General features: G+C 48.1%; 1 protein-coding gene across 1 annotated transcript in view; it reads left to right on the forward strand.

The window, feature by feature from the left end:
- SYN3 (synapsin III) overlaps positions 1 to 24482 on the forward strand; it is a 502974-nt gene extending 478492 nt beyond the window's left edge. The window contains exons 8-13 of the mRNA XM_017880821.1: positions 210 to 284; positions 4452 to 4554; positions 8820 to 8954; positions 9810 to 9897; positions 20026 to 20317; positions 24212 to 24482. Coding sequence (XP_017736310.1) covers positions 210 to 284; positions 4452 to 4554; positions 8820 to 8954; positions 9810 to 9897; positions 20026 to 20317; positions 24212 to 24344 — 826 coding nt within the window. The 3' untranslated portion in view covers positions 24345 to 24482. The remainder of the gene's footprint in view (positions 1 to 209; positions 285 to 4451; positions 4555 to 8819; positions 8955 to 9809; positions 9898 to 20025; positions 20318 to 24211) is intronic.
- The last annotated feature ends 331 nt before the right edge of the window (positions 24483 to 24813 follow it).

Genomic DNA, 24813 nt, shown 5'->3' on the forward strand with positions numbered 1-24813 from the left:
TAAGATTCAACAAATAAAAAAGGCAAACAGCATGAAGGGAAATAAACATAGGAAAATATAGTTGAAGGTAAGATGTGTACCTAAGAATACATGCCATTATGTGAGCCAGTTATTTGAATCAGAGCCTCCTGACAGCCAAAGCAAAGAAAGAAAGCAGATCAGTGATGAGCGTCCCTAATTTCCTCAATGTATTATTTGTTCTGGTACAGGAGAACCTCCATCTCTGGGAACTGGAAAGCCAACACAGGCTCTGCCATGCTGGAGCAGGTGGCCATGACAGAGAGGTAAGAGACAAAGGAGGTGCAGGGAGAGGTGCTGGCCATGGTAGGAGCTGAAGGGGGAATGCAACAAACAGCCCTGAAAAGAAGGCCACTCTGCCCTCCATCCAGTGCCTCACCATCCACAGAGCACTTTTCTAGGTATGATCCTCTTCACTGCCCACAACAGCCTACAGGGCAGGCATTAAAATAACCCCATTTTACAGATGGGAGAAGAAAGCTCAGAGAGGGGAAGTGATTTGTCTAGGACCACAGAGCTAATTAATGACACAGCTGACAGCAGAACAGCTGTCATGACTCCAAGTCCAAGGTCTTTCCAGCCCTGACCAGCTGCTATAGGAAGAGGTCAGGAAGCCCTGCCCAAGCCCTCCTGTGCACTGACAGCTGCAAGGAAGCATTATTAGGAGACCAGGCATATTGGAGAGTCAACTTCTCTCTCAAGCTTCTTTCCATCTCAGTATGAATAGGGAGAGGTTGATGTCCCCTGAATCATGCATATTTTAGGGATGCTTTCTGGCTGAAGGTTTTTTCGATCTTTCTCCCTTTAGACACTTTGTGCCAGCCCCACTTAAGGAAGGGCCGGCCGGGCATGGTGGCTCACACCTGTAATGCCAGCATTTTGGGAGGGCGAGGCGGGCAGATCACCTGAGGTCAGGAGTTCAAGACCAGCCTGGCCAACATGGAGAAACCCCATCTCTACTAAAAATACAAAAGTAGCCAAGCATGGTGGCACATGCCTGTAATCCCAGCTACTTGGGAGGCTGAGGCAGGAGAATCACTGGAACCCGGGAGGCAGAGGTTGCAGTAAGCTGAGATCATGATCATGCCATTGAACTCCAGCCTGGGCAAGAAGAGTAAAACTCTGTCTCAAAAAAAAAAAAACAAAAACAAGGAAGGACCAAAGGGCCGAGTCGGCTGGTCTCAGGGCTGCCACATACATACCTTCTTGCCTGCATGCCCTATGACCTCTGCCAGCAGCCACACAACAGCAGTGGATAGAGCATGGGCTGTGAGCTCAAAAAGCTCTGTTCAATAAACACTTACTGAGTAGCTACTACAGGCCATGTTCTGCTGAGCACTAAAGGATGAAAAAATCCAATCCTTCCCTCTAAGAACTCTGTATCAGTTGCAAGGGCTACCACACAAATCAAATTGGTTTGCACAAAAAGGGGGATTTACTGGCCCATGTCACTGACGACTCCAGATATACAGTGTCAGGTAAGGCCTGGAGGCTCCTTCTCTGCCCACCCTAGTTCAGCTTCTTTCGGTGTTGGCTTCATCCAGGACACTCTTTCATTTTATGGTGGCACACGGTGGCTCCAGGCTTTCATCCTCACAGTGTCAGGTTCAAAAGAAAGAAAATTTCTCTTTCCCAATAATCTCAACCAAAGCCTGAAATTAAGCCATATGCACTGGTTGGCCTGGCTTAAGTCACGTGACCATCCCTGAACCAATCACTATGGCCCAAGACACTGCAACGCTGTGATTGGAGGCCTATGTCAGGTCTGCACCCCTGGAGACTGGAGTGGGACCACCCCCTACAGCAATAGAGACGGAGTGTGACCTTGGGCATGTTCAGGAACATTTCTGAGCTTCTTCAACTGCAAAATGAAAGCAGTAATACCCAAGTCAGGGTGCAGGTGTGAGGACTGAATGAGAGAGGGCTGTGCAGCACCTAATTCAGAACCAGCCCCTGGCAGGGAGGCGCACCTGCCCTTCCCATCAACCCCAGGGGGCAGCTGCCACCTTCAGCCTGGGAACCCACCTGTGCTAATGAGTCTCCTGGAGGCTGCGCTCATGACCTGACACAACGGAATCATGTGGCTGAGGCAGTCACCTCCTTCCCCCAACAGGTGTTCACGGGACAGTCGTGGCCGTCTTCTCTATGGCGCTTCCCGAACGTGAGCCCAGCCTTCCCCAGTGCCTCCTGAGCCACTCACAGATGTCCCCAGCACGCCACCTATCCCTGGCTCTGCCAAATCCCAGGTTGCATGGGCCATCCCTGGAGGAACCTACCATGGGAGTGGGCCTGCCCAGGCCTGGAATCCACTTTCCCTTTTCCAGTCACAGGCGGGACTCCAGGGTCTGGGCTGGAGAGATTCCCCAGTCCTATCCCCACAGGAACAAAATCCATACAGGGACTCATACGCAGGGCCTGACCCCGCCCTCCACCTGGCTTGCCTGCTTGCCAGGTGGCCTGACTCCTGGGCAAAACCAGTGATGTCATTCGGTTGGTGCTAGTCCCACCTGGCAGGAGGAGAGCAGGGCCCCCCATTCTCTAAGCACTCTCATGCTGCTGTACGCCTCTAGCCCCTTCCTAGACCCTGGTATGCCTGTGTCCTATGGGGTGCAGCCAGCAGGGGACCCCAAGGTTCATCCTTTCAAAACAGCCTCTGCAAACAGCTGCTTCTGGACCTCAGCTCAAATTTCCACGTTCCATTGAGAAGATACCTGATTTATGAGTGTGTCTCAGGGCACAGCTCACCCTAAGTGTGTGGCGCCCACAAGTCAGCCACTGGGGCCGAAAACGAGGACCCTGATCAGTGATTCCAGAAGACTCTTCAAGCTCCAAGGACCCAAGGTTGTCCCCAAACGTGGCCACATAGCAGAATCACATGGAAAGCTTTCAAAAATTATAGAAATTACTCTAACATAGGGCGGAGCCCCAAGTCTGGCTGTTTGTGCATTTAACTCTCCTGGTGATTCTGAGGTACAACCAGAATCAGATCTAGGCTTTCCCATTTTATGATAAGAGGGAGAGGCTTCGCCAAAAGTATTAAGGAATTAATAGCAAGAATGTAGGTCCCTGGTCTCCCATGCTGAGTGAGAATGGATGTTCTGGGGCACCTTCAGAATGAGAGGAAGGGTGGCTTGCTTGGAATCTGGAATCAGACAGGATCTAGGTTTGGAAGCTGCACAGTCACTTAATCATCTCTCTGAGCCTTTTCCTCCATTAGTAAGACGGGTTAAAATCTTCCTCATAGAGTTGTGCTGGGATCCGAGGGGATGAGGAGTCAGCCCCCAGGCCCAGAATGTCTGGAACATAGCGGGAGCTCCATGGATGTGAGTTTCCATCCTTCCTTTTACTTTGATGATATCACATGCTCCATGCTACAGCTGAATGAGAAAAAACTGGACTGAGAGTCAAGGAGATCGAGGTGATCCTGGTGTTCTTACTGCCTTACTGTGTGGGCTGGACCAGCCAGCCTCCCTCTCTGGGCCTCAGTAGGCTTTGGTGGATGAGATGAAAATCCGTTCTAAGAACATTCCAGTCTCAGTCCCTCCTCGTCCCAGCACTGATGGCTCAGACACGCAAAGCGATGTGAGAGTAGGCATGCCCTGTGTGACCCTGGAGAGTGAGAAGCAAGAACACTGACTCCCTGTGTCACAGTCCCCTGTGACTCCCTTATCCAGCCCACAGGGGAAGCTAAGCGCAAGCCCGGACAGTTTCTTCACATACAACCACCCCCTTGTTGCAGGGTCAAAGTCCAGCGCTGAGATCTGTCCCCAGCAAAGCAAACTGGCCTTGCAGACATCAAGTGGCTGGAAAGGGAACAAAAGCAGTGGGTCTAGAGGGCCAGGCCCCCTGGGCGAGGCAGAAGCAGCCAGCCAGTCTCCCCAGCCCACCCGCCCCGGGCCCGGGAAAAATGCACCCTTTGTCCTCCACAGCCTCTTGTCTGGCCAGGGCTGGGACTGCAAGGGCAGCCTGGAGGGATTTCTGGAGCCCTTGGAGCAGCTTTCCCAAGGGAAAAGGGACACAGGGGTAACTGGGTGTCCAGGATGACTCCGGATGGGGGCAGGGCAAGCTCCCCATTACTGCAGAGCCAGCAAGTCCTGGGTTTGGGGGAGACCTATCCCAACTCCGGTTCCTTCGCTCCCTCACCCTGCCTCTCTCCCCTCCTTCCTGGCTCTCTCGTGTTCTTTCTCTGGGTCTCTCTCTCACTGTCATTTGTGTCCCTGCCTCTCTCCCTGCCTCTCTGTCTCTGCGTCTTAGACTCTGACGCTCTCCATCTTTCTGTCTCTCTTGCTGCTTCTCTGTCCCTCTCCATCTCTGTCTGGATGTGTGTATCACTGTCTCTCCCTGTCTGTTTTTCCATGTGAATCCACTTTTCTCCTCCACCCCCTTCCCCATTTTCCCAGGCCACTTCACTGTCTGTCCATCTGTCCCTGCAGGTACAGGCTGTGGGTGGACAGCTGCTCGGAAATGTTTGGCGGCCTGGACATCTGTGCCGTCAAGGCCGTCCACAGCAAGGATGGCAGAGATTACATCATCGAGGTGAGGGATGAAGCAGGCAGTCCTCCTGGCCGGTCCAGCCCGGCAGGCGTGCCAGGGGGAGGGAATCCCTGCATGATCTTTGGCACCATCAGCTGTGTCCTGGCTCCAGGGCACACGCAGCCCAGGCCTCAGTGAGCTGCTTCTGGAGGCTCCTTCCCACCCTCAGAGGCATCGAAAGGCTTCATGCCTGGGGACTCGGAACTCAGTCGAGAGACCTCAGGGCACGAGGTTTAACAACCTCCCCAACCCACAGGCCTAAGGAAAGGGAAAGGGCATCTGGCCAAGGGTCAGCAAGATACTGTCCCATAGGGCCCCTTCCATTTCCTCAGTGTCCAAGCATGTAAAGTGGGCACCCTTCCTTGGTCACCATGCAGACAGTCCATCATTTGTTCATTGAACAAACACAGCCTTAGGGGGCTCCCATGGGCTAAGCATGGGTGTGGCTCTGGGGATACAGCCATGGACTTGATAGACATGGGATGTGCAGGCTGGCAGGGGAGAGGGTGAGAAACAGTGGCAGAGCATTGAGGATTTGGAAGGGGGATGGAATGGTACAGGGGTGTGAATAGAGGGGAAGATGGAGGGAAGCAGAATGGTAAGAGGGGGTTCACAGAGGGGCTGTGGGTTCCGGAATCTCTCTCAAGACCCTCCAGCAGCCCGTGCTACAGCCCTCCCAGGACCGCCACTTCCTCTCCATGCTTACCGTATCCCACCACCCCCCACCTCTCCTCCATGTCTTCCTGGTGTCTCTCATGGTCCCACAGCCCTCCCGTCCCCTCCCCAACTCCTCTTCCCTGCCCCCCACGCCATGCCCCGTGGCTCTCCACTGCTTTCCCCTGAAAAGGCCCCTGTGGCCTCAGAGTCCTCCATAACTTCCCATCTCCACACTCACAGCTCCAGTGCCGCGTTCAGCCCCCTCCTTCCACAGGCGGTGCTGACACAAGGCCAGGACACGTGAGGGAGAGCCCTGTGGCTGTCCCCTCCCCGGGGTATGGGCGGCTAATGGAAAGCACATGGCTGGGGTGACCACAGGAGCCAGCCGGTCCTCCCGTCCCTCATGTCTGCCTCACTCCCCAGGAGCCCACGGCCGAGGAGGACCAGGTGACTCAGCGGGTGGGAGCCCAGTCATGCCAGGAGGGTGTTCACGCCCAGGCCTTGGAGGTAGGAGGAGGGAGTCCAGGATGAACATGGCCCCTCTCTCCTCCCCAAAGAGGCCAGGAAGCTCCAGCAGGAAGAGCGGTGTCTGTACTGGCAGACCCAGTCCCACTCTGAGAACAGCTCTCCTCTCAAGGCCCGCAAACACCTTCCCTCTGGCTGCCACCAAACCTGAAATTCCCCAAGTAGCCCCTACTTGGAGGAGCCATGGAAGAGGCTGGGAACAGATGCCTTGACCTGTACAGTTGCTTCCTGGAGGAGCTCATCCTCCACCTTCCTGGGAGCTTCAGCCCAGAGGTGGGGCAAGATCCCCCAGCACAGCAGCTCCTCAGACCCCACCAGGTCCTCCTGTCTCTGCATCCCCTCACGGGGACCACCAGACACGAACCCAGGTTTGGCACACAAGCACTCATTTATGTATCCACTGAGCCGCTGCTCCGGGAGCCAGTCCCCAAGCCAGGTGGACACAGTGCAACCGCAAACACGAGAACAGGGTCCCTGTCTCCTAGAGCCCCTGGACTCCCCTGACCCCCAAAGGCCAGCTCCTCTCTTACACCAGCAGTCTCTCTGTCCCCTGTGAAGCCCTCCCTCTCCGGGTCTCAGCTTTCTCTTAGGGGAAAAAAAAAAAAAAGAATCCGTGCTCGTGGGCCCAGGCTTCCTGCCTTCAGCCATTCAGAGAGTTGGGGATGAAAGTCCTTTCACATAGGAAAAAAAAAAAGTAAAAGTAGTGGGGCTTGGACTTCAAAAAAACAGGAAACAATGTCTCCCGAGAATGTTCCAGAGGGAAAATGAAAGATAGCTTTTCAGACTTTTTTTCCTCGCAGAAACATTCCAGCGTTGTTTCCTTTGCTTTTGCGTTTGGAGTGGGGTCAGGGGAGATGGGAAACTTGTTACCAAAATATAAAAGGTGTTTTCCCCAGTAAGGGGGAAAAAAGGCAGAAGAGGTCCCAAAACACTGGTTTCTTCAGCCACCTCTACGGTGAGAACTGAAAGTGTGTGTGAAATGTTTTGGGAAGAAGCGGCTCACAGTCAGATACTCGGGGGAAAAGACCCTTGAACTTGTCCTCTCTGACCTTGTCCGGGGAATGGCATTGCCTACTGGAAAATGTTTCCCGGGGGAGACCAGAGCGGCCACTTCCTTTGGCTGTGTGTACCGTGGGGAATTCCAAAACGAACCTCAGGTTCCTTGTGGTGGCTGTTTTCTGTGGCAGGGAATGTAGGAAACAGAGACCAGAATAAAATGGGGTGGGCAGGGGCAGGGGGAGAGAGGACAGGCAGGGTGCAGGACGCCTGTGTACCTTCGGGGCAGACTCCACAGTCAGAGCTCAGCCAGTGGTGACTGAGTGACTGTCCCTGCCCGGGGCACTGGGATCCAGGAGACCTCAGTTCCAGGTACAACGTGCGCAGAGCTCAGGACCCTGCTGGAAGCAGTATTCACATTCTTAAGCTAGCTTTTCAGTTTCCTAATCAAAGTGGGTGCTAAACTCACAGATCCCTACAAGTCCCAGCTGGAAGGGTCTTAGCAGCTGCCCAGATCCCTCAGTTCACTGTTGAGAAAAACAAAAAAGGCCCATAGAGAAAAAGAAACTCTGACCAAGATCACAGAGCAAGTCCGCAGCAGAAGCCAAGCCTGGAACCCACGTTCCCTCTTCCCAGTTCCTACGCTGTTGTGCTGTTCCAATGCTTGCTGGGAATTAGCCTGCTGCAGTGGGAGGACCATGGGTTGCCAGTGCTGTGTCCTTGACCTTGCCACTTCTTTGACCCTCTGCTTCCTCATCATTACAATGAGGATAATAGTACCTGCCTCAAAAGCTATTCTGAGGTTCATGAGAGATCCTCCACACCCGATGCTTAGAATAGTGCGTAGCACATACAAAGTGCCCGATAAATTACGGCGCTTCCCATTATCCTTATCCTTATGAGCCGGGCTTATCGCAAGGGCCTCTTATTCCTCCACTAAACAGGTGTCTATGGAGGGCACACCTGTTTAGCAGGACACAGGGTCCATCCGTCACCTTGGGGTCTCCCAGTCTGGTGGTGGAGACATAGTGAGCAGGGGGTAACAGTGCTGTGGATAAGCTGTCCAGTGTGAAACCAGGTGAGGACGGCAGGATACAGATGTGAGGTGGCTCGTCAGAGCTTGCACCATCAGAGAGGGCTTCCTCCAGGAAGACCTAGTTAGCTGTTCCCTGTTGGATGAAATGGAGTTGGCCAGGTAAGGAGTGGGTAGAGGGAATACTTAGGAATGTCGAGGAGAGAGAAACCCTAATGAGTCCAGACGGCGGGAACAGGGGAGACAAGACGGTGAGTCTGATGGGGTGGTGTGGGTGAATGCAGGCCACCAACTCCTGCAGTGGAATAGAGAGGGTGACAAGGCCTGAAAGACACCACTTCCAGACCTCCCATAGCTTCCCATGCCCAGAGAATCACGTGGAGCATTGGCCTGTGTGACCTTGGGCAAGTCCCCTCCCATCTCTGAGCCTCAGTTGCTCTATTTGTAAAAAGAGCAGAAGGGGAAACTAGGATCCCTCAGGCTCCTCCCCATAGAAGCACTTTGAGAACAGCCCAGCTCCCTGTGGAACGCGTTTCCCTCCCACCTGTGTTTTGCCAGGGACCCGGAAAACAGACCTTTCCTCTTCCCTCTTTCCTCTGAACCCTGGGTCAACTCCAGCCCGTGTCGTATTTTTGTCATGATCAAGCCCCCCACCTTTACTGTTTCTACTTTGTGGAAAGCCTTGAGCTGGGGCCAAAGGAGAGGTGGCCAGACCTGACCCTGGGACGGGGCCAGGGTGAGAAAGGAGGGGACGGAGAGTGGCTCCCCAAAGAAAAGCACAGAAAAGGTCAGCAGAGGCTCCCTGGCCCTTGTCGCATTGCTGTCATCCAGCAAACGTGGGCTGAATTGAACTACATCCAGGGAGTGGTTTAGACTGAACCGAAGCGAACTGGTGTCTCTGCCGGCCAGTCCCAGCTGGAGGTGGTTTGCATGGAGGACATCGCCATCTGGTGGTCACTTCTGTCCTGAGCCCTGAGTCCCCACTTCTGGGGTGTGATGCCCAACCGCCAGTCTCTCCTGGCATGGGGGTCCCTCAGCTCTCCCTTCCTCCCCACAGGTAATGGATAGCTCAATGCCGCTCATTGGAGAGCATGTGGAAGAGGACAAACAGCTGATGGCCGACCTTGTTGTCTCCAAAATGAGCCAGCTCCTGATGCCAGGAGGCACAGCGCCCTCGCCCCTGAGACCTTGGGTAAGACCCTCCTGATCGAAGGAGACTTTATAGCCATGAGAAATGCCAGGCTGTCTGGAAATGGGGATCCCCTGGACCCAAAGGAGATACCCCCAGGAAGAAACCACCTTGGGGAGAAGGAATGGGGGTGTGGGTGAAAGCCAGACATCAGGGAGAGCTTTCACAGCCTGCCCCAGTGGGTGAATTTAGGAGGCTTTCGGGGGCCCCCTGCCTTCTTCACCATCCTGGGGAGAACAGTCTTGTCTCAATTGGCCTTTGGGCACTGCGGGGAGAGATGATTGCCTGCTGTTCCTTCTGTGCCCTCGGTGCTGGGCCTGAGCGGGATGTGTGTGCGTGCGTGTGCGAGAGCATATGGACACACAAGCCCTCTGTGTGCTCCCAGGGAACCAGTCAATGGACGCTATTGTGTCTCCCATTTCCCCCAACCTCGATGAGCTCTCACGTCGCTCCTCCCCTCCACAGTTCCCACCATGGATTACCAGAACCAGACTGCTATCCAAAGAATTTGCCAGCTCCCCAGCTTTATGTAAAAGCAAGTCCCCAAGCTTCCACCTCCCACCCCAGATTTCCCCATAGAAAGTAATCTATGATAACAGACATCAGAATCATAGTTATTATACTGGCAGGGCTGCTGTCTGGGAAGGGTCATGAGGCAGGCTTCATCGTGGGAAATGGCCTATGTTTTGATCTGGACAGTGGTTACACCGATGTTTACACATACAGAACTTTACTACACTGTACACTCCAGAACTGTACACTTTATGTGCACAAGTCTCTTCTCAATGATAAAAAGATCTTCATAAATGTTGCCCTCTCACCCAGGAAGTAAAAGGCTTCTTTTCTCTTCTGCTCTAGGCTCCACAGATTAAATCAGCAAAATCCCCAGGGCAGGCCCAGCTCGGGCCTCAGCTAGGACAGCCCCAGCCACGTCCACCTCCGCAAGGTACGACCCCAGACGCGCCACTGCGAGAAAGCATGCAGTGAGGGTGCTGAAACGCACTGAGGATCCACATGTGATTCCCGCAAGGGGCTCTGGGAAAATGCATCTGAATACTTTATCCATAGAATGAATGAGACTATGGGGTTGGTCAACTTCTTTAAAAAGTCTAGAAAGGAGAAGGGAAATAGACGGTTAATTTATTAAGAACCTAATATGCACCAAGCACTGTGCCAGGGAATGTCCCACCTATTTTCTCACTTTTATTTTCCCAGAGATGGCTGGGAAAATAAATGTCAGTATTTCCTTTTTTTTTTTCCTTTTGAGACAGAGTCTTGCTCTGTCGCCTAGGCTGGAGTGCAGTGGCGCAATCTCGGCTCACTGCAACCTCCACCTCCCAGGTTCAAGTGATTCTCCCACCTCAGCCTCCTGAGTAACTGGGATTACAGGTGCACACCACCATGCCTGGCTAATTTTTGTATTATTAGTAGAGATGGGGCTTCACCATGTTGGCCAGACTGGTCTCAAATTCCTGACCTCAGGTGATCCGCCCACCTTGGCCTCCCAAAGTGCTGGAATTACAGGTGTGAGCCTTTTTACAGCAAGGTAAATGTTGAGGCTTTGCCCAAGGAGGTAGAAAATAGTAGATTTACAAGTCTGGCCTTTCAGACCTTCTAGAAAGTGTTTATTCATAGCAATGTGTGGTGCCTGATGATAGATTTGTGAGTCAACCAGCTAGAGTAAGAAAGAAAGAAAAATGGAACATGATCTATAAAACCTTGGCCATTGAAATTCCTCCTCGAATATATTGCAGCATTACTGCCTTCCACCACTTATTAGAGAACGGACAAACTATTGATGAAAAGACGAAAAGCAATCATGGCAATAGCTAACTTTCTCAAAGAATGTCAGCTGCTCTGGTATCCTTGCATTGCAGGTCTTGAGAGAAATCCGCCCCGTATCCTCTCTTACAATCAAAACCTCCTGAACACACTTGCTCGAGCACCAGCAGGAGCTTCAGAGCACCTGTGCACCAAGAAACCAAAGCAGGCAGTTTCGCTGCAGTCTTTTAAGGATCTTCTTAAAAACATATCAGAGGCTGGGCGCGGTGGCTCATGCCTATAATCACAGCACTTTGGGAGGCCGAGGTGGGCGAATCACGAGGTTAGGAGTTCGAGACGAACCTGGCCAATATGGTGAAACCCCCATCTCTACTAAAAATACAAAAAAAAAAAAAAAAAAAAAAAATAGCCGGTGTGGCGGCTGTGCACCTGTAATCCCAGCTATCGAGGCTGAGCAGGAGGAATCACTTGAACCCAGGAGCCGGGAGGTTGGAGGTGAGCCTGAGATTGCACCACTGCACCTCCAGCCTGGCGCAATAGAGGGGAGATCTCCATCTCCCAAAGAAAAAAAAAAAAAATATATACTATAGTGGTATACTATATATACCAAAAATTACTGTCATGTTGTGGCCTTCCAAGTCACTATTATTAAAAGCAACAGATTCATTACTTCCTGAAAAAAAGTCAACCTTGGCCACCGGAATGGCTTCCTCTTCCACAGGTCTTAGATAAAACGCCCCATTCATTTTTCTCATCTGTGTTTCTCTTTCTGGAAAAGCAGAAGATATTTTTAAGAAAAGAGAACTTGTATAATTGTACACAACAGTGTACAGACATACCTCAGAGATATTGCAGGTTCAGTTCAAGACCACCCCAGTATAAAGTAAATATCACAATAAAGTGAGTCACGCAAATTTTTTAGTGCATATAAAAGCTATGTTTACACTATACTGTAGTCTCTTAAGTGTACAATAGCATTATCTCTGAAAAAAAACAAAGTACATACCTTAATTATAAAATATTACTAACAATCGTCTGAGCCTTAGGTGAATAGTAACGTTTTTCTGATGGAGAGTCTTGCCTCAATACTGATGGCTGCTTACTGATCAGGGTACAGGTTGTTGAAGCAAGGGGTGACTGAGGCAATTTTGTAAAATAAGGCTGCAGTGAAGTTAGCTGCATGAATTGACTCACCCTTTCACACAAGATTCCTCTTCAGTATGTGATGCTATTTGATAGCATTTCACCCATAATAGAACTTCTTTCAAACTTGGAGTCAGTCCTCTCAAAACCTGCTGCTGCTTTATCAACTAAGTTTATGTCATATTCTAAATCCTTTGTTGTCTTTTCAACAATCGTCATAGCATCTTTACCAGGAATAGATTACATCTCAAGAAATCACTTTATTTGCTTATCCCTAAGAAGCAGCTCCTCATCCATTCAAGTTTTATCATGAGGCTGCAGTGATTCTGTCACGTCTTCAAGCTTCACTTCTCATTTTAGTTCTCTCACTATTTCCACCACATCTTCACTTACTTCCTTCACTGAAGTCTTGAACCCCTCAAAGTTATCCATAAGGACGGGAATCAACTTCCAAACTCCTGTTGATGTTGTTATTTTGATCTCCTCCTATGAATCCCAAATATTATTAATGGCATCTAGAAAGGTAAATCCTTTCCAGAAGGTTTTCAATTTCCTTTGCCAAGATCCATCAGAGGAATCACTGTCTATGGCCATTATAGCTTTATGAAATTTTGTTTTGTTTTGTTTTGTTTTTTTGAGACAGTCTCACTCTGTAGCCCAAGCTGGAGTTCAGTGGTGCAATCTCAGCTCACTGCAAGCTCCACCTCCCAGGTCCTGGTTCAAGCAGTTCTCCTGCCTCAGCCTCTCAAGTAGCTGGGATTACAGGCACGCGCCACCATGCCCAGCTAATTTTTGTATTTTTGGTAGAGATGGAGTTTCACCATGTTGACCAGGCTGGTCTTGAACTCCTGACCTCGTGATCCACCCACCTTGGCCTCCCAAAGTGCTGGGATTACAGGCATACGGGCATGAGCCACTGCGTCCAGCTGAAATGTATTTTTTAAGTAATAAGACCTCAAATTCTTTTTTTTGTTTTTTNCTCGGCCTCCCAAAGTGCTGGGATTACAGGCTTGAGCCACCGTGCCCGGCCAAGATCTCAAATTCTAAATTACTCCTTGATCCATGAATTGCAGAATGGATGTTGTATTAAAATACACGAAAACAAAATTATCTTGTACATCTCCATCAGAACTGTTGTGTGGACAGATGCATTGTCAATGAGCAGTAATATTTTGAAAAGGATCTTTTTTCTGCACAGTAGGTCTCAACAGTAGGCTTCAAATATTCAGTAAACCATATTGTAAATACTATGCTGTTATCCAGGCTTTGTTTTTCCATCTACAAAGCACAGGCAGAGCAGATTTAGCATCCTTCTTAAGGGCCCTAGGATTTCCAGAACGGTTAATGAGCACTGGCTTCCACTTTAAGTCACCGGCTGCACTAGCCCCAACAAGAGAGTCAGCCTATCCTTTGAAGCTTTAAAGCCAGACATTGACTTCTCCTCTTCAGCTATGAAAGCCCTAAATATTATCTTCTTCCAATAGAAGGCTGTTCCATCTGCACTGAAAATCTATTTAGCACAGCCACCTTCATCAGTGATCTAAACTAGATCTTCCTGATAACTTGCTGCAGCTTCTTCATCAGCACTTGCAGCTTCACCTTGCAGCTTTTGTTATGGAGACAGCTTCTTTCCTTAGACCTCGCCAACCAACCTCTGCTAGCTTCCAACTTTTCTTCTTTAGCTTTCTCACCTCTCTCAGCCTTCATAGGACTGAAAGTTGTTAGGGCCTTGCTCTGAGTTAGGCTTTGGCTGAAGGCAATGTTGTGTCTGGTTTGATCTTCTTTCCAGACCACTCAAATTTTTCCATACCAGCAATGAGGCTGTTTTGATTTCTTATCATTTGTGTGTTCACTGGAGTGGCACTTTTAATTTCCTTCAAGAACGTTTCCTTCACATTCACAACTTAGCTAACTTTTTGGTGCAAGAGGCCTAGTTTTCATTTTGCCTTGGCTTTCAACATGCCCTCTTCACTAAGCTTAATCATTTCTAGTTTTTTATTTCAAAGTAAGAGATGAGTGACTTTCCCTTTCCCTTGAATATTTAGAGGCCATTTTTGGGTTATTCATTGGTCAAAATTCAATATTGTTGTGTCTAGGGGAAAGGGAGGCCCAAGGACAAGAAGAGAGACAGGAAATGGCTGGTAAATGGGGCAGCCAGAACACACATATTTATCAAGTAAGTTCACTGTTTTTTTTTTTTTTTTTTTTTTTTTTTGAGATGGAGTCTTGCTCTTTTGCCCAGGCTGGAGTAAAATTGTGCAATCTCGGCTCAGTGCAACCTCTGCCTCCTGGGCTCAAGAGATTCTCCTGCCTTAGCCTCCCAGGTAGCTGGGACTACAGGTATGCACCACCACACCCAGCTAATTTTTTTGTATTTTTAGTAGAGACGGGGTTTCACCATGTTGGCCAGGATGGTCTCGATCTCCTGACCTCGTGATCCACCTGCCTTGGCCTCCCAAACAGCTGGGATTACAGGCGCGAGCCACCACACCCAACCAGTTCACTGTCTTATATGGGTGTGGTTCATGGCACCCCAAAACAATTACGAATACAATCGTAGTATCAAAGATCACTGATTACAGATCACCATAACAGATATAATAATAATGTAAAAGTTTGAAATTTGTGACAATTGCCAAATGTGATGCAGAGTCACCAGATGAGTACATGCTGTTGGAAGGATGGCATTGACAGACTTGCTCAATGCAAGGTCGCCACAACCCTCCAATTTAGAGAAAACAGTATCTGCAAATTGAAATAAAATGGACCACAATAAAACAAGGTGTGCCTGTATAAATACACATTAGTATTCTCCTTCAGGCAGATCTAGTGTGTTTGAATCCAGTTCCGTGTCTCACTGTCCTTGCAGCGTTAGGCAAGTCACATTACTTCTCAGGGCCTCAGTTTCCTCAGTGTAAAGGAGGAAATAACAGCTTCCACGTAAATGCAGGTGAAGCAATTAGCAAGGTATCAGACACAGAGATAGTGCTTAGAAGGTGTTAGTTCTTACTACTAATAATTTACTATTAATAACTATGACATAATGCTTGCTATTAATAATGTGTGTCTTATCCATATTGCTTTTCTTGGTTATTATTAACCATCCTTATAACTAACACAGTGCCCCCTTACCCAGCAATAATTCTGTAGTAATAAGTGTTCCAAAACTACATATTCCTCTCCCTACCAGTCTCCTGGCTGTACCTCTGCCCCACACCCTCCTTTCCCCTCTGCCCTGGGACCTACTTTTTAAAAGCACATTTGAACAGAGCCATTTTAAAACAGAGAGCTACTGTATTCTGATTTCCTCTCTGGCCCAGAGTAAAACATGCTTGATAAAGAGATATTATTTTAAGGGAAATGAGGCTAAACACACTTTTAGTGAGTTGAAAAACAATCAATTTAAAACCAATTAAGGTAATTAAAGAAAATGCCCAGTGAATTAACACTCAGATTAAAAATAACAAGGCTAATTAAAAACAACACTTTCATTGAGTTCCCCAATTACCAAATCACATTATTATTTTGAACTTGCTATTCATTTCAACTCAGTAAAAGTGAAATTTTCTTTTAATAAGCTTCATTTCTGTGCTTAGGCAAATACTTTCTATATATGTCAATATTTTGTGTATGTATGTGCTCATATAAAAAATATTAAATTGTTTGCTTTGCCAAGAAGCTGAAAGAAATAACTAGGGCAGTGGTAATGGTTACCACTCTGGTCTCTGAATCCAGTAACTACAGTGTCTCTTGATAAATCCCAGGTGTATGATAGGGACTCAACAAAGAGTTACTGAATTAATGAACGGGTATCCAGATTTTCTAAGATATCAACCTGGGAAGGGGGGCGAGTCAGGGAAAACTGAAGATAAAAGTAGAAAGCAAATGTTTTCTTTGAACTGCGGTGGGTTTAGAAAACCCAAAGTAACCAACATTTAAAAATCAGGAGGTGAGCTGGGCACAGTGACTCACGCCTATAATCCCAGCACTTTGGGAGGCTGGGGGGGAGCGAATCACAAGGTCAGGAGTTCAAGACTAGCCTGGCCAACATGGTGAAACCCTGTCAATGCTAAAAATACAAAAAATTAGCTGGCCATGGTGGCAGGCGCCTGTAATCCCAGCTACTTGGGAGGCTGAGGCAGGAGAATCTCTTGAACCTGGGAGGCAGAGGTTGCAGTGAGCTGAGATCGCGCCACTGCACTCCAGTCCGGGTAATAGCGCGAGACTCTGTCTCAAAAAAAAAAAAAAATCAGGAGGTGTTACTTAAACATCTAGATTTCCAGCATCTCTTGATAGCACATAAGCTCTAGAAATAATGGGCCTGTGTTTCTATACAGCGACACGGGCGTTGCTAACAGCAGTTACTAACAGCGTTACTGGCGTTACTAACAGCGGCTCCCTTGATCAGAGCAAGGGTTCCTAGGGGCTCCTGCGTTTGCCTCCAGCCCTACTCCTCACTTCTATAGTGACAGTGAGGGGTAATTGCTATGTTCTGTATGCTTGCACCTCTTTAGAGAAATAGTTCTCAGCGGCCGGGCGCGGTGGCTCAAGCCTGTAATCCCAGCACTTTGGGAGGCCGAGACGGGCGGATCACGAGGTCAGGAGATCGAGACCATCCTGGCTAACACGGTGAAACCTCGTCTCTACTAAAAAATACAAAAAACTAGCCGGGCGAGGTGGCGGGCGTCTGTAGTCCCAGCTACTCGGGAGGCTGAGGCAGGAGAATGGCGTAAACCCGGGAGGCGGAGCTTGCAGTGAGCTGAGATCCGGCCACTGCACTCCAGCCCGGGCGACAGAGCGAGCCCCCGTCTCAAAAAAAAAAAAAAAAAAAGAGAGAAATAGTTCTCTGGAATGTTTTTATCTCAAGTGGGAAAATTGTTGAAAGCCACATTACTTTTCATATATTTGCCTGCTTTATTTAGTTACGTACCTGGTTGGCCCTAGAGGTGTTTGAAATAAATGTGACCTCCCATCTACTGGGATATACAATCATGAAAGAGGTAATGAATCAAAGCCATGTAATACAATCAGATGCTAAACTGGTACCACAATGTAATCCAATTTAGTGTTCCGCAACCTCACAGAAATGTTCAGATCAGGAGGGATGTTTGATGTACAGTCCAATGGCCTTATTTTACAAACGAGGGCCCGGAAGCCCAGAGAAGGGGGGTGACTTACCCACGGTCACACAGCGAGTTAATGGAAAGGCTCAAGTCAGGATCTGAGGCTCCTGGTGCTGGTGTGGAGTCAGGGCCACCAGACTCCACAGGTCATGGAGATTACACAGGTGGCATGTCCTCTGAGAATGTGCTCAGCTGACGTGGCATCTGCTAGGAGAGGTCATGGAGGTTACACAGGTGGCATGTCCTCTGAGAATGTGCTCAGCTGACGTGGCATCTGCTAGGGGAGGCTGAAATCTAGTCCTTGCCCCCTTGGCATCTGGCTCAGAGCTGCTTCCGCTGAAGGAAGCCGCCTTTTCTTAATTAGCAAAGAAGATGTTGTGAGGACTCAGAGGAGCCTGCGTGGTGCAGTTTTCATAAAGGAAAAAGAAGACAGGGCTTTGGGGTCAAAGAGATCGAGGTTTGAATCTTGACTTGTCCCCTTATTCGTAGTGACATCTCAAGCAAGTCACAATATATCTGGGTCTCAGTTTCTCTGTAAAAATGGGGCAAAGCACAGTGGCTCACACCTGTAATCCCAGCACTTTGGGAGGCCAAGGAGAATTCCTTGAGGCCAGAAGTTCAAGACCAGCCTGGGCAACATAGCGACACCCCATTTCTACAAAAATAATAATAATAATAATAATAATAATGAAGGCCGGGCGCGGTGGCTCAAGCCTGTAATCCCAGCACTTTGGGAGGCCGAGACGGGCGGATGACGAGGTCAGGAGATCGAGACCATCCCGGCTAACACGGTGAAACCCCACCTCTACTAAAAAATACAAAAAACTAGCCGGGCGAGGAGGNGTTTCTACAAAAAATTCAAAACAATTAGTTGGGCGTGATGGCATGTGCCTGTGGTCTCAGGTACTCGGAAGTCTGAGCTGTGAGGATTGCTTGAGCCCAAGGAGGTAGAGGCTTCTGTGAGCCAAGATTGCACCACTGCATTCCAGTCTGGGCGACAAATGAGACACTGTTTCAACACAATAAAAATAATAATAATAATAATAATAATAATAATAATGAAAAAGTGGTGTTGGGCCTGTAGTCCCAGCTACTCTAGAGACTGAGGCAGGAGGGTGGCCCAGGGGTTCACTGCTGCAGTGTGACCATGCCACTGCACTCCAGCCTGGGTGACAGAGACCCCATCTCTTCTATAAAAAATTATGTATATACATACATACCTATATATACATATACACACACACTATTAAAATTATGTTCACCTATTTCTTTTTACTTTTTAAAATGTGCCTACTAGAAAATGTATAATTTTACACTTGGCTGTCTCTAGAGTTCCAGGGACAGCACTCCCATGGCTGGGGGTAGAGGATGAAAAATAATGCCTAACCCACAGAGCTGTTGTGAGGCTGCCCAGTCCTAAAGCTGGTGACCATAATAGGTGCTCAGTAGAAGCCCCATTGTTACAGAGTCACAGAGATGGGTTACAGCTCCTTTTAGTTTTCAGTCTCCTAATGTGCCTGTAGTGCTCTCAAAAAAATGTGGCAAGAATCACCCCAGCCCAACCCCACTCTCCCCCGGCAGCAGCATGTCACGGGGAGAAGAGATCAGCAGGCAGACAGTCGGCTTTGGCAAAATGCAATTCACCATCAACAGCCCTGACACCCAGAATTTGAGGATGAGGAGAGTGCACCTTGATTGTTGGGGGCCTTGGAATTCTACTCAAAGTCATTTCTGAGTGGCTACAACATCCCCAAGCTTAGATGCCCCTTGGCTTGCTTGTGAAAGCCTGTGTGCCCTGTGCGGTGACAGAGAGAAACCAAGATTCTCTTTGAGCTTTCTGTGGCTCCTCTTCCAATTGGGAAACCTTAATAAGACCCAGTCTCCACCTCTGTGTGGTGAGAAGAGTAGTATCTTCCCTACTGACCTCTCTAGATCAAGTGGTATGTTGCTTTTAAAAGTTCTTGGAAAAGTTGAGAGAGCAACCCAAAAAGTAAGAGTTAATTCTTGTCATTGTTTCCAAAGAAATACATCTTCAGTGTGGAAAATACCCGTGAGAAGAAAAAGAAAAAGGAAATTAAAATCCTTCATAATCTCACCACTTTAATGATTATTTAGTGTCTCATTACTCAAAGTAGGATAAGCTGGGAACCCGTTAGAAATGCAGAATCACAGACCCCGCCTGTATTAGTTTTCTCAGGCCACCTTAATAACAAAATGCCATAGACTGGGGGGCCTTAAACAACAGACATTTTTTCACAGTTCTGGAAGCTGCAGGTACAAGATCAAGGTGCTGGCAGGGTTGGTTTCTGGTACAGTTTCTCTCTTTGGCCTGCAGATGGCAGCCTTCTTTGTGTATCCTCGTGTGTCTGTTCCTCTGTGCCTACGTACATGACACTCCTGATATTTCTTTCTCCTCTTATAAGGACACCAGGCCTATCAGATTAGGGCCCCACCCTATCACCTCACTTAACTTGAATTACCTCTTTAAAGATCCTATCTCCAAATAGAATTGCATTGAGGGTTAGGGTTAAGGCTTTGACATATGAATTGGGACAGGGCGAACACAATTCAGTCCATAACACAGCCCAAGACCCACTCTATCAGAATCTTTATTTTGACCAGATCCCCAGTGATTCATATGCACATTAAAGTCTGAGACACACTGGTTTTAGTGTACAATCTTCCAGTCCTTTTTATATATGTTTTTACATATGTGCCAAAATAAAACCATATGTACTGTATTCTAAGCTATTTTGTTCAGCAGTATATTTAGCATATGTTATTAACAGTATCCTATGTCATTTAATATTAGTCAGCCACATCCTATACCACAGCATATTCCATTATACAGATGTATCTTAATGTTCCTAATTACTTCCTTACGGTTAGGTGTTTATACGGCTTTCAATTTTTCACCGTTATAAGAAACACTGTAATGAACATCCTTGAAGCAACATTACTTGTGTACAGCCATATCTATCCTAAGAAAAAAATTGAAATGAACCTTTTTTTTTCTGGCCCTTTAGGAGGCCCTCGCCAAGCTCAGTCTCCTCAGCCCCAGAGATCTGGAAGCCCCTCCCAGCAGAGGCTCTCCCCACAAGGCCAGCAGCCCCTGAGCCCCCAGTCCGGATCTCCACAGCAGCAAAGGTCACCAGGCTCTCCACAGCTATCCCGGGCATCCAGTGGCAGCTCCCCAAACCAGGCCTCCAAGCCAGGTGCCACCCTCACCTCACAGCCCCGGCCCCCTGTGCAGGGCCGTAGCACCTCCCAGCAGAGTGAAGAGTCCAAGAAGCCAGCACCACCCCATCCGCATCTCAAGTAAGTGCTTTGGGAATTGGAAAAGGTATAGGATCGAGCTGGGGTGTAGGCAGAGCTTGGCTGATTCAGGGTTAGGGACTTGGAGACAAAGGAAGACCCAACGAGGCCTTTTCTAGACTTCAAATAGGTAAAAACAAGACTAGAGGATGGAATTTGCTGGGGAGGCCCAACAAGGTTAGAGTATAGATTAGACACCACTGTGACCCTCCATGTATACACATATCAGTTATTTTTTGCTGCATAACAAACCACCCCAAAACTTAGTGGCTGAAGAAAACAATCATTTTCTTTGTTCGTAATTTTTTGGTTCAGCTGTTTGTTCTGAATTTAGCTCAGTTGGGAGGTTCTTCTGCTGGTGTCTCCTACAGCGTTACAGGATAAAACACAGGATACCCAGTTAGATTTACATTTCAGATAAAAAACAGATGATTGTGAGTGTAAGTATGCCCCAAACATTGCATGGAATATACTTACACTAAAAAAAAGTCTTAGCTTTTCATCTGAAATGCACATTTATCTTCATATTTGTATTTGCTCAATCTGGCAACCCTACTTTCCTGGGATCACTCATACAACTGCAGTCATGTGGCAGCTTCACTGAGGCTGAATGGTCCAGGAAGGCCTCACACACACATCTGGTTGCTGGTGCTGGCTGTCAGCTGGGGCCTCTCTCTCTCCATGGGGTCTCATCCTCCCCAAGGCTAAGCCAAGCTCTCTCACATGGTAGAACTGCTTTTAAAAAGGGAGAGAGTACAAGCTGCAAAGCCTCTTGAGGCCTAGCCTTGGGAGTTATGAAGTGTTATTCTATCACATGCTTTTAGCCAAAGCAAGTCACAGGGCCAAACCCACATTCAAGAGGTAGGAAATAAGCTCTTGGTGGGAGGAGCCATGAAGTCACATCTCAAAAGGGCAGGCTCCAGGGACAAGAGGAATCATTGCAGTCATTTTTGTAAGCCATCCATCACAATACACATATACATCCTGTTTCCCCTCAGGCCCATCTCTTGGTTTGAGGTCCTAAAGAGAGGTCCCAAGTAACTGTTCTTTGGAAAGCTCTACCTTTCTTCAAGGCCAAATGTTGATCATCACAGTTCATAGCTAACAGCTATTGTCCACTTACTATGTGCCAAGCACTTTACTTACTTGGGTTTTTTTAAGTTCTCACAAGCTTAGGAGTTAATAACTATTTCTTATCCCCATTGTACAGATGAGTAGCAAAGAAAGATTAAATAACTTGCCAAAGGTTCCAGTTAATAACTAAAAGAGCTGGGATTAAACTCAGGACATCCAGTCCAGATCACGTTAACAACTATTTTTTTGTATAGGTAATATATTCACATGGTTCAACGATCTAAAAGACATCAGGCCAGGTGTGGTGGCTCACACCTGTAATCCCAACACTTTGGGAGGCCAAGGTGGGTGGATCACCTGAGGTCCGGGGTTCGAGACCAGCCTGGCCAACATGGTGAACCCCCATCTCTACTGAAAATACAAAAATTAGCTGGGTGTGGTGGTGCACACCTATCATCCCAGCTACTTGGGAGGCTGAGCTAGGAGAATCACTTGAACCTGGGAGGCAAAGGTTGCAGTGAGCTGAGATTGTGGCACTGCACTCCAGCCTGGGTAACAGAGTGAGACTCTGTCTCAAAAAATAAGTAAATAAATAAAAGATATCAAAGATGTATATTGAAAAGCCTCATTGCTCCCCGATTCTCATCCAATGCTTTGCTGCCCTGTTCCCCAGAAATGACTTTTGTTAGTTCCTATGTGTCCTTTCAGTGCTTCCTTATGCAAATAAAAAATATTTGCATAAATAATAAAAATGTTCAGCTCCTCGCCCTCATTTTCTTACACACACAGGAGTATTCACTCTTCACACCATTCTGCTCACTGATTTTCATGTTTAATAATAAATCCTGGAGCACCCAGTTCCTTGGAATTTTATTTTTTATGGTCTCATAGTATTCCACTGTACAGTTGTGCTATAATTTATCTAATTAATCCACCACAAATAGAAACTTGGTTTGATCTTACAAATAATGCTGCAATTAATAAATCTTAACATACACTTTCATAGTTGCAAGACTCACTCTAGAGAAAATAACCTGACACGGTATTGTTGGATCAAAGGATAAATGTATTTTTAGTTTGACAGACACTAGCAAATGGCCCTCCTGGCAATATGGAATAGCAGCTGACAGCACAGACTCTAGTCAGACTGTCTGGGTTCAAATCCTAGTTCTACTACTTAAAAACTACACGACCGGCCAGGCGCGGTGGCTCAAGCCTGTAATCTCAGCACTTTGGGAGGCCGAGACGGGCAGATCACGAGGTCAGGAGATCGAGACCATCCTGGCTAACACGGTGAAACCCCGTCTCTACTAAAAAATACAAAAAACTAGCCAGGCGAGGTGGCGGGCGTCTGTAGTCCCAGCTACTTGGGAGGCTGAGGCAGGAGAATGGCGTAAACCTGGGAGGCGGAGCTTGCAGTGAGCTGAGATCCGGCCACTGCACTCCAGCCCGGGCAACAGAGCGAGACTCCGTCTCAAAAAAAAAAAGAAAAAAAAAAAATGATACGACCTCACATAAGTTGCCTAACCTCGCTGTGCTTCAATTTCCTCACATGCAGAATGGGGACAATAACCCCACAGGGTTATTATAAGGATTGCAACGAGTTTCTGTACAGTTGGTGCTTAGAATGCTGCTGGCACCATAGAGGCTTATCTGTGTACAGCCTGTCACCACATAAGAAGATCAGTCCAGCTAATCACAGGACAGACAAGGGCTCTGGGCCTTAAACCAGGTTTGGTCACCGACCTTACAGTGTTCTAGCTAAAAACACGTAAATTTCCTGACTTACTGCTTTGAAGAATTTGGCTCAATTCAAGTCAGCGGGTATTCACCAAATACCTACTCTGTGCCTTGCTCTAGGTAAGACTCTCTGAGGGGTAAGAAGCAAGGAGTAAAAGACAGTCCCTGCTTTAAAGTCCCCAGTTTTTAATGTGATGACGGCATCACATGCAGAGCTCTTAAACTTTTGACACATTTACATAATCTCTTCCTATGTCTGTTGCCTCCCCTCCTATGACTGTGAGCCTCCCGAAGCAGGGCCTGAATCATATTCATCTTACACCCCTGTCCCCTAGCACGGGGAAGTGCTCAGCAAGCAGTTGCTACAGGCTGGCATTTGGGAAGCACTCAGAATGGCACCTGCCATTCAAAAAGTTGGCATTAAAAGAATTCCAAAAGGGGGTGGGGGGGCAGAATTGGCCATAAAGACATTGGAGAAGAGATGGGAATTGAAGTCCAGAATGTCAGAGCTGGAAGAGGCCTGAGGGTCAGCAGGACGAACCCTTGGCTCTACAGATGAGATAAAGGAAGCCCTGAGAAGGTAAGTTCCTTGCCCGAGGCCACAGACATCAAAGAGCAGAGAAGGTTCTAGAATACAGGCCTCCTGATACCTAAACTAGTGCTGGAAATAACTATAACCTGATGTTGATACAGCACATTGCAGTTTACAAAGTGGGTTTGTACCCACAGGCAGGAGAGCAGCCAAGCTACTACTCCAGCAATGCCTGCTGCCTCAACAGCCTGGCATAATGGAAAGAATGTGACCTCTGGGTGCTCCCCCATTACTTGCTGTGAGGACCTGAGCAAGTTAATTGACTCTGTGAGCCCCTATTCCTGAACCTAAGAAATGAGGAACATAACCACCTTGCAAATGATGTGTGTAATGTACCTAACATCATGTAAGCATTGGAATGCCTGGTTTCTGACCTTAATAACCTTAGGATGATTGGGGTAGCCCATCTGGCTCACAGGCAAGCCCCCAAGACCCATTTCTTTGATAGTCTATGCCTTGTCTTCCTCAACCCCCTTGCCTTTCTGTTTCAGCAAATCTCAGTCCCTGACTAACAGCCTCAGCACATCCGACACCTCCCAGCGTGGGACCCCAAGTGAAGACGAGGCCAAGGCCGAAACCATCCGCAACCTGAGGAAGTCTTTTGCCAGCCTGTTCTCTGACTAACACCATCCAGGCTGGGAGGGGAAGAGTGCTCTGCTACACTCGTCCCCCTCCTGCCTCATCTTCCTTCTCAGCCTTGGTTCCTGATGAGAACAGAATGGAGGGCCTGAGAACATACTTTCTAAATGCCTTTGACCCAGGAACTGATTATATTTGTTCCCATTTTCCTTGACATTCCAGCACTGTCTGACTGAGAGGTGGGCCTTTGAGAGCCTCCAGGTTCCTCAAAACAGGCCTGAGAGATGGGCGTCACATCCCTCTGCCTACCCACATACCCTGCTTCCCTGCCAGATAACCAAGTGAGATGTCTGCGAGTGGCTAGTTTTCACATTCTTATTAGTGTTTTGCTCACCTTTGGGCAAAGGCCCCCTCTAGGCCTTGCCCTACCTCCATCAAATGCAGACACTGTAGTCGGACCTCAGCAATACAGGAGGCAATAATCTTTTAACAGTGTTTTGCAAACAAAAAAGAG

The sequence above is a fragment of the Rhinopithecus bieti genome, unplaced genomic scaffold (assembly GCF_001698545.2).
Source record: "Rhinopithecus bieti isolate Rb0 unplaced genomic scaffold, ASM169854v2 scaffold_12783, whole genome shotgun sequence".
NCBI classification, from domain to species: domain Eukaryota; kingdom Metazoa; phylum Chordata; class Mammalia; order Primates; family Cercopithecidae; genus Rhinopithecus; species Rhinopithecus bieti.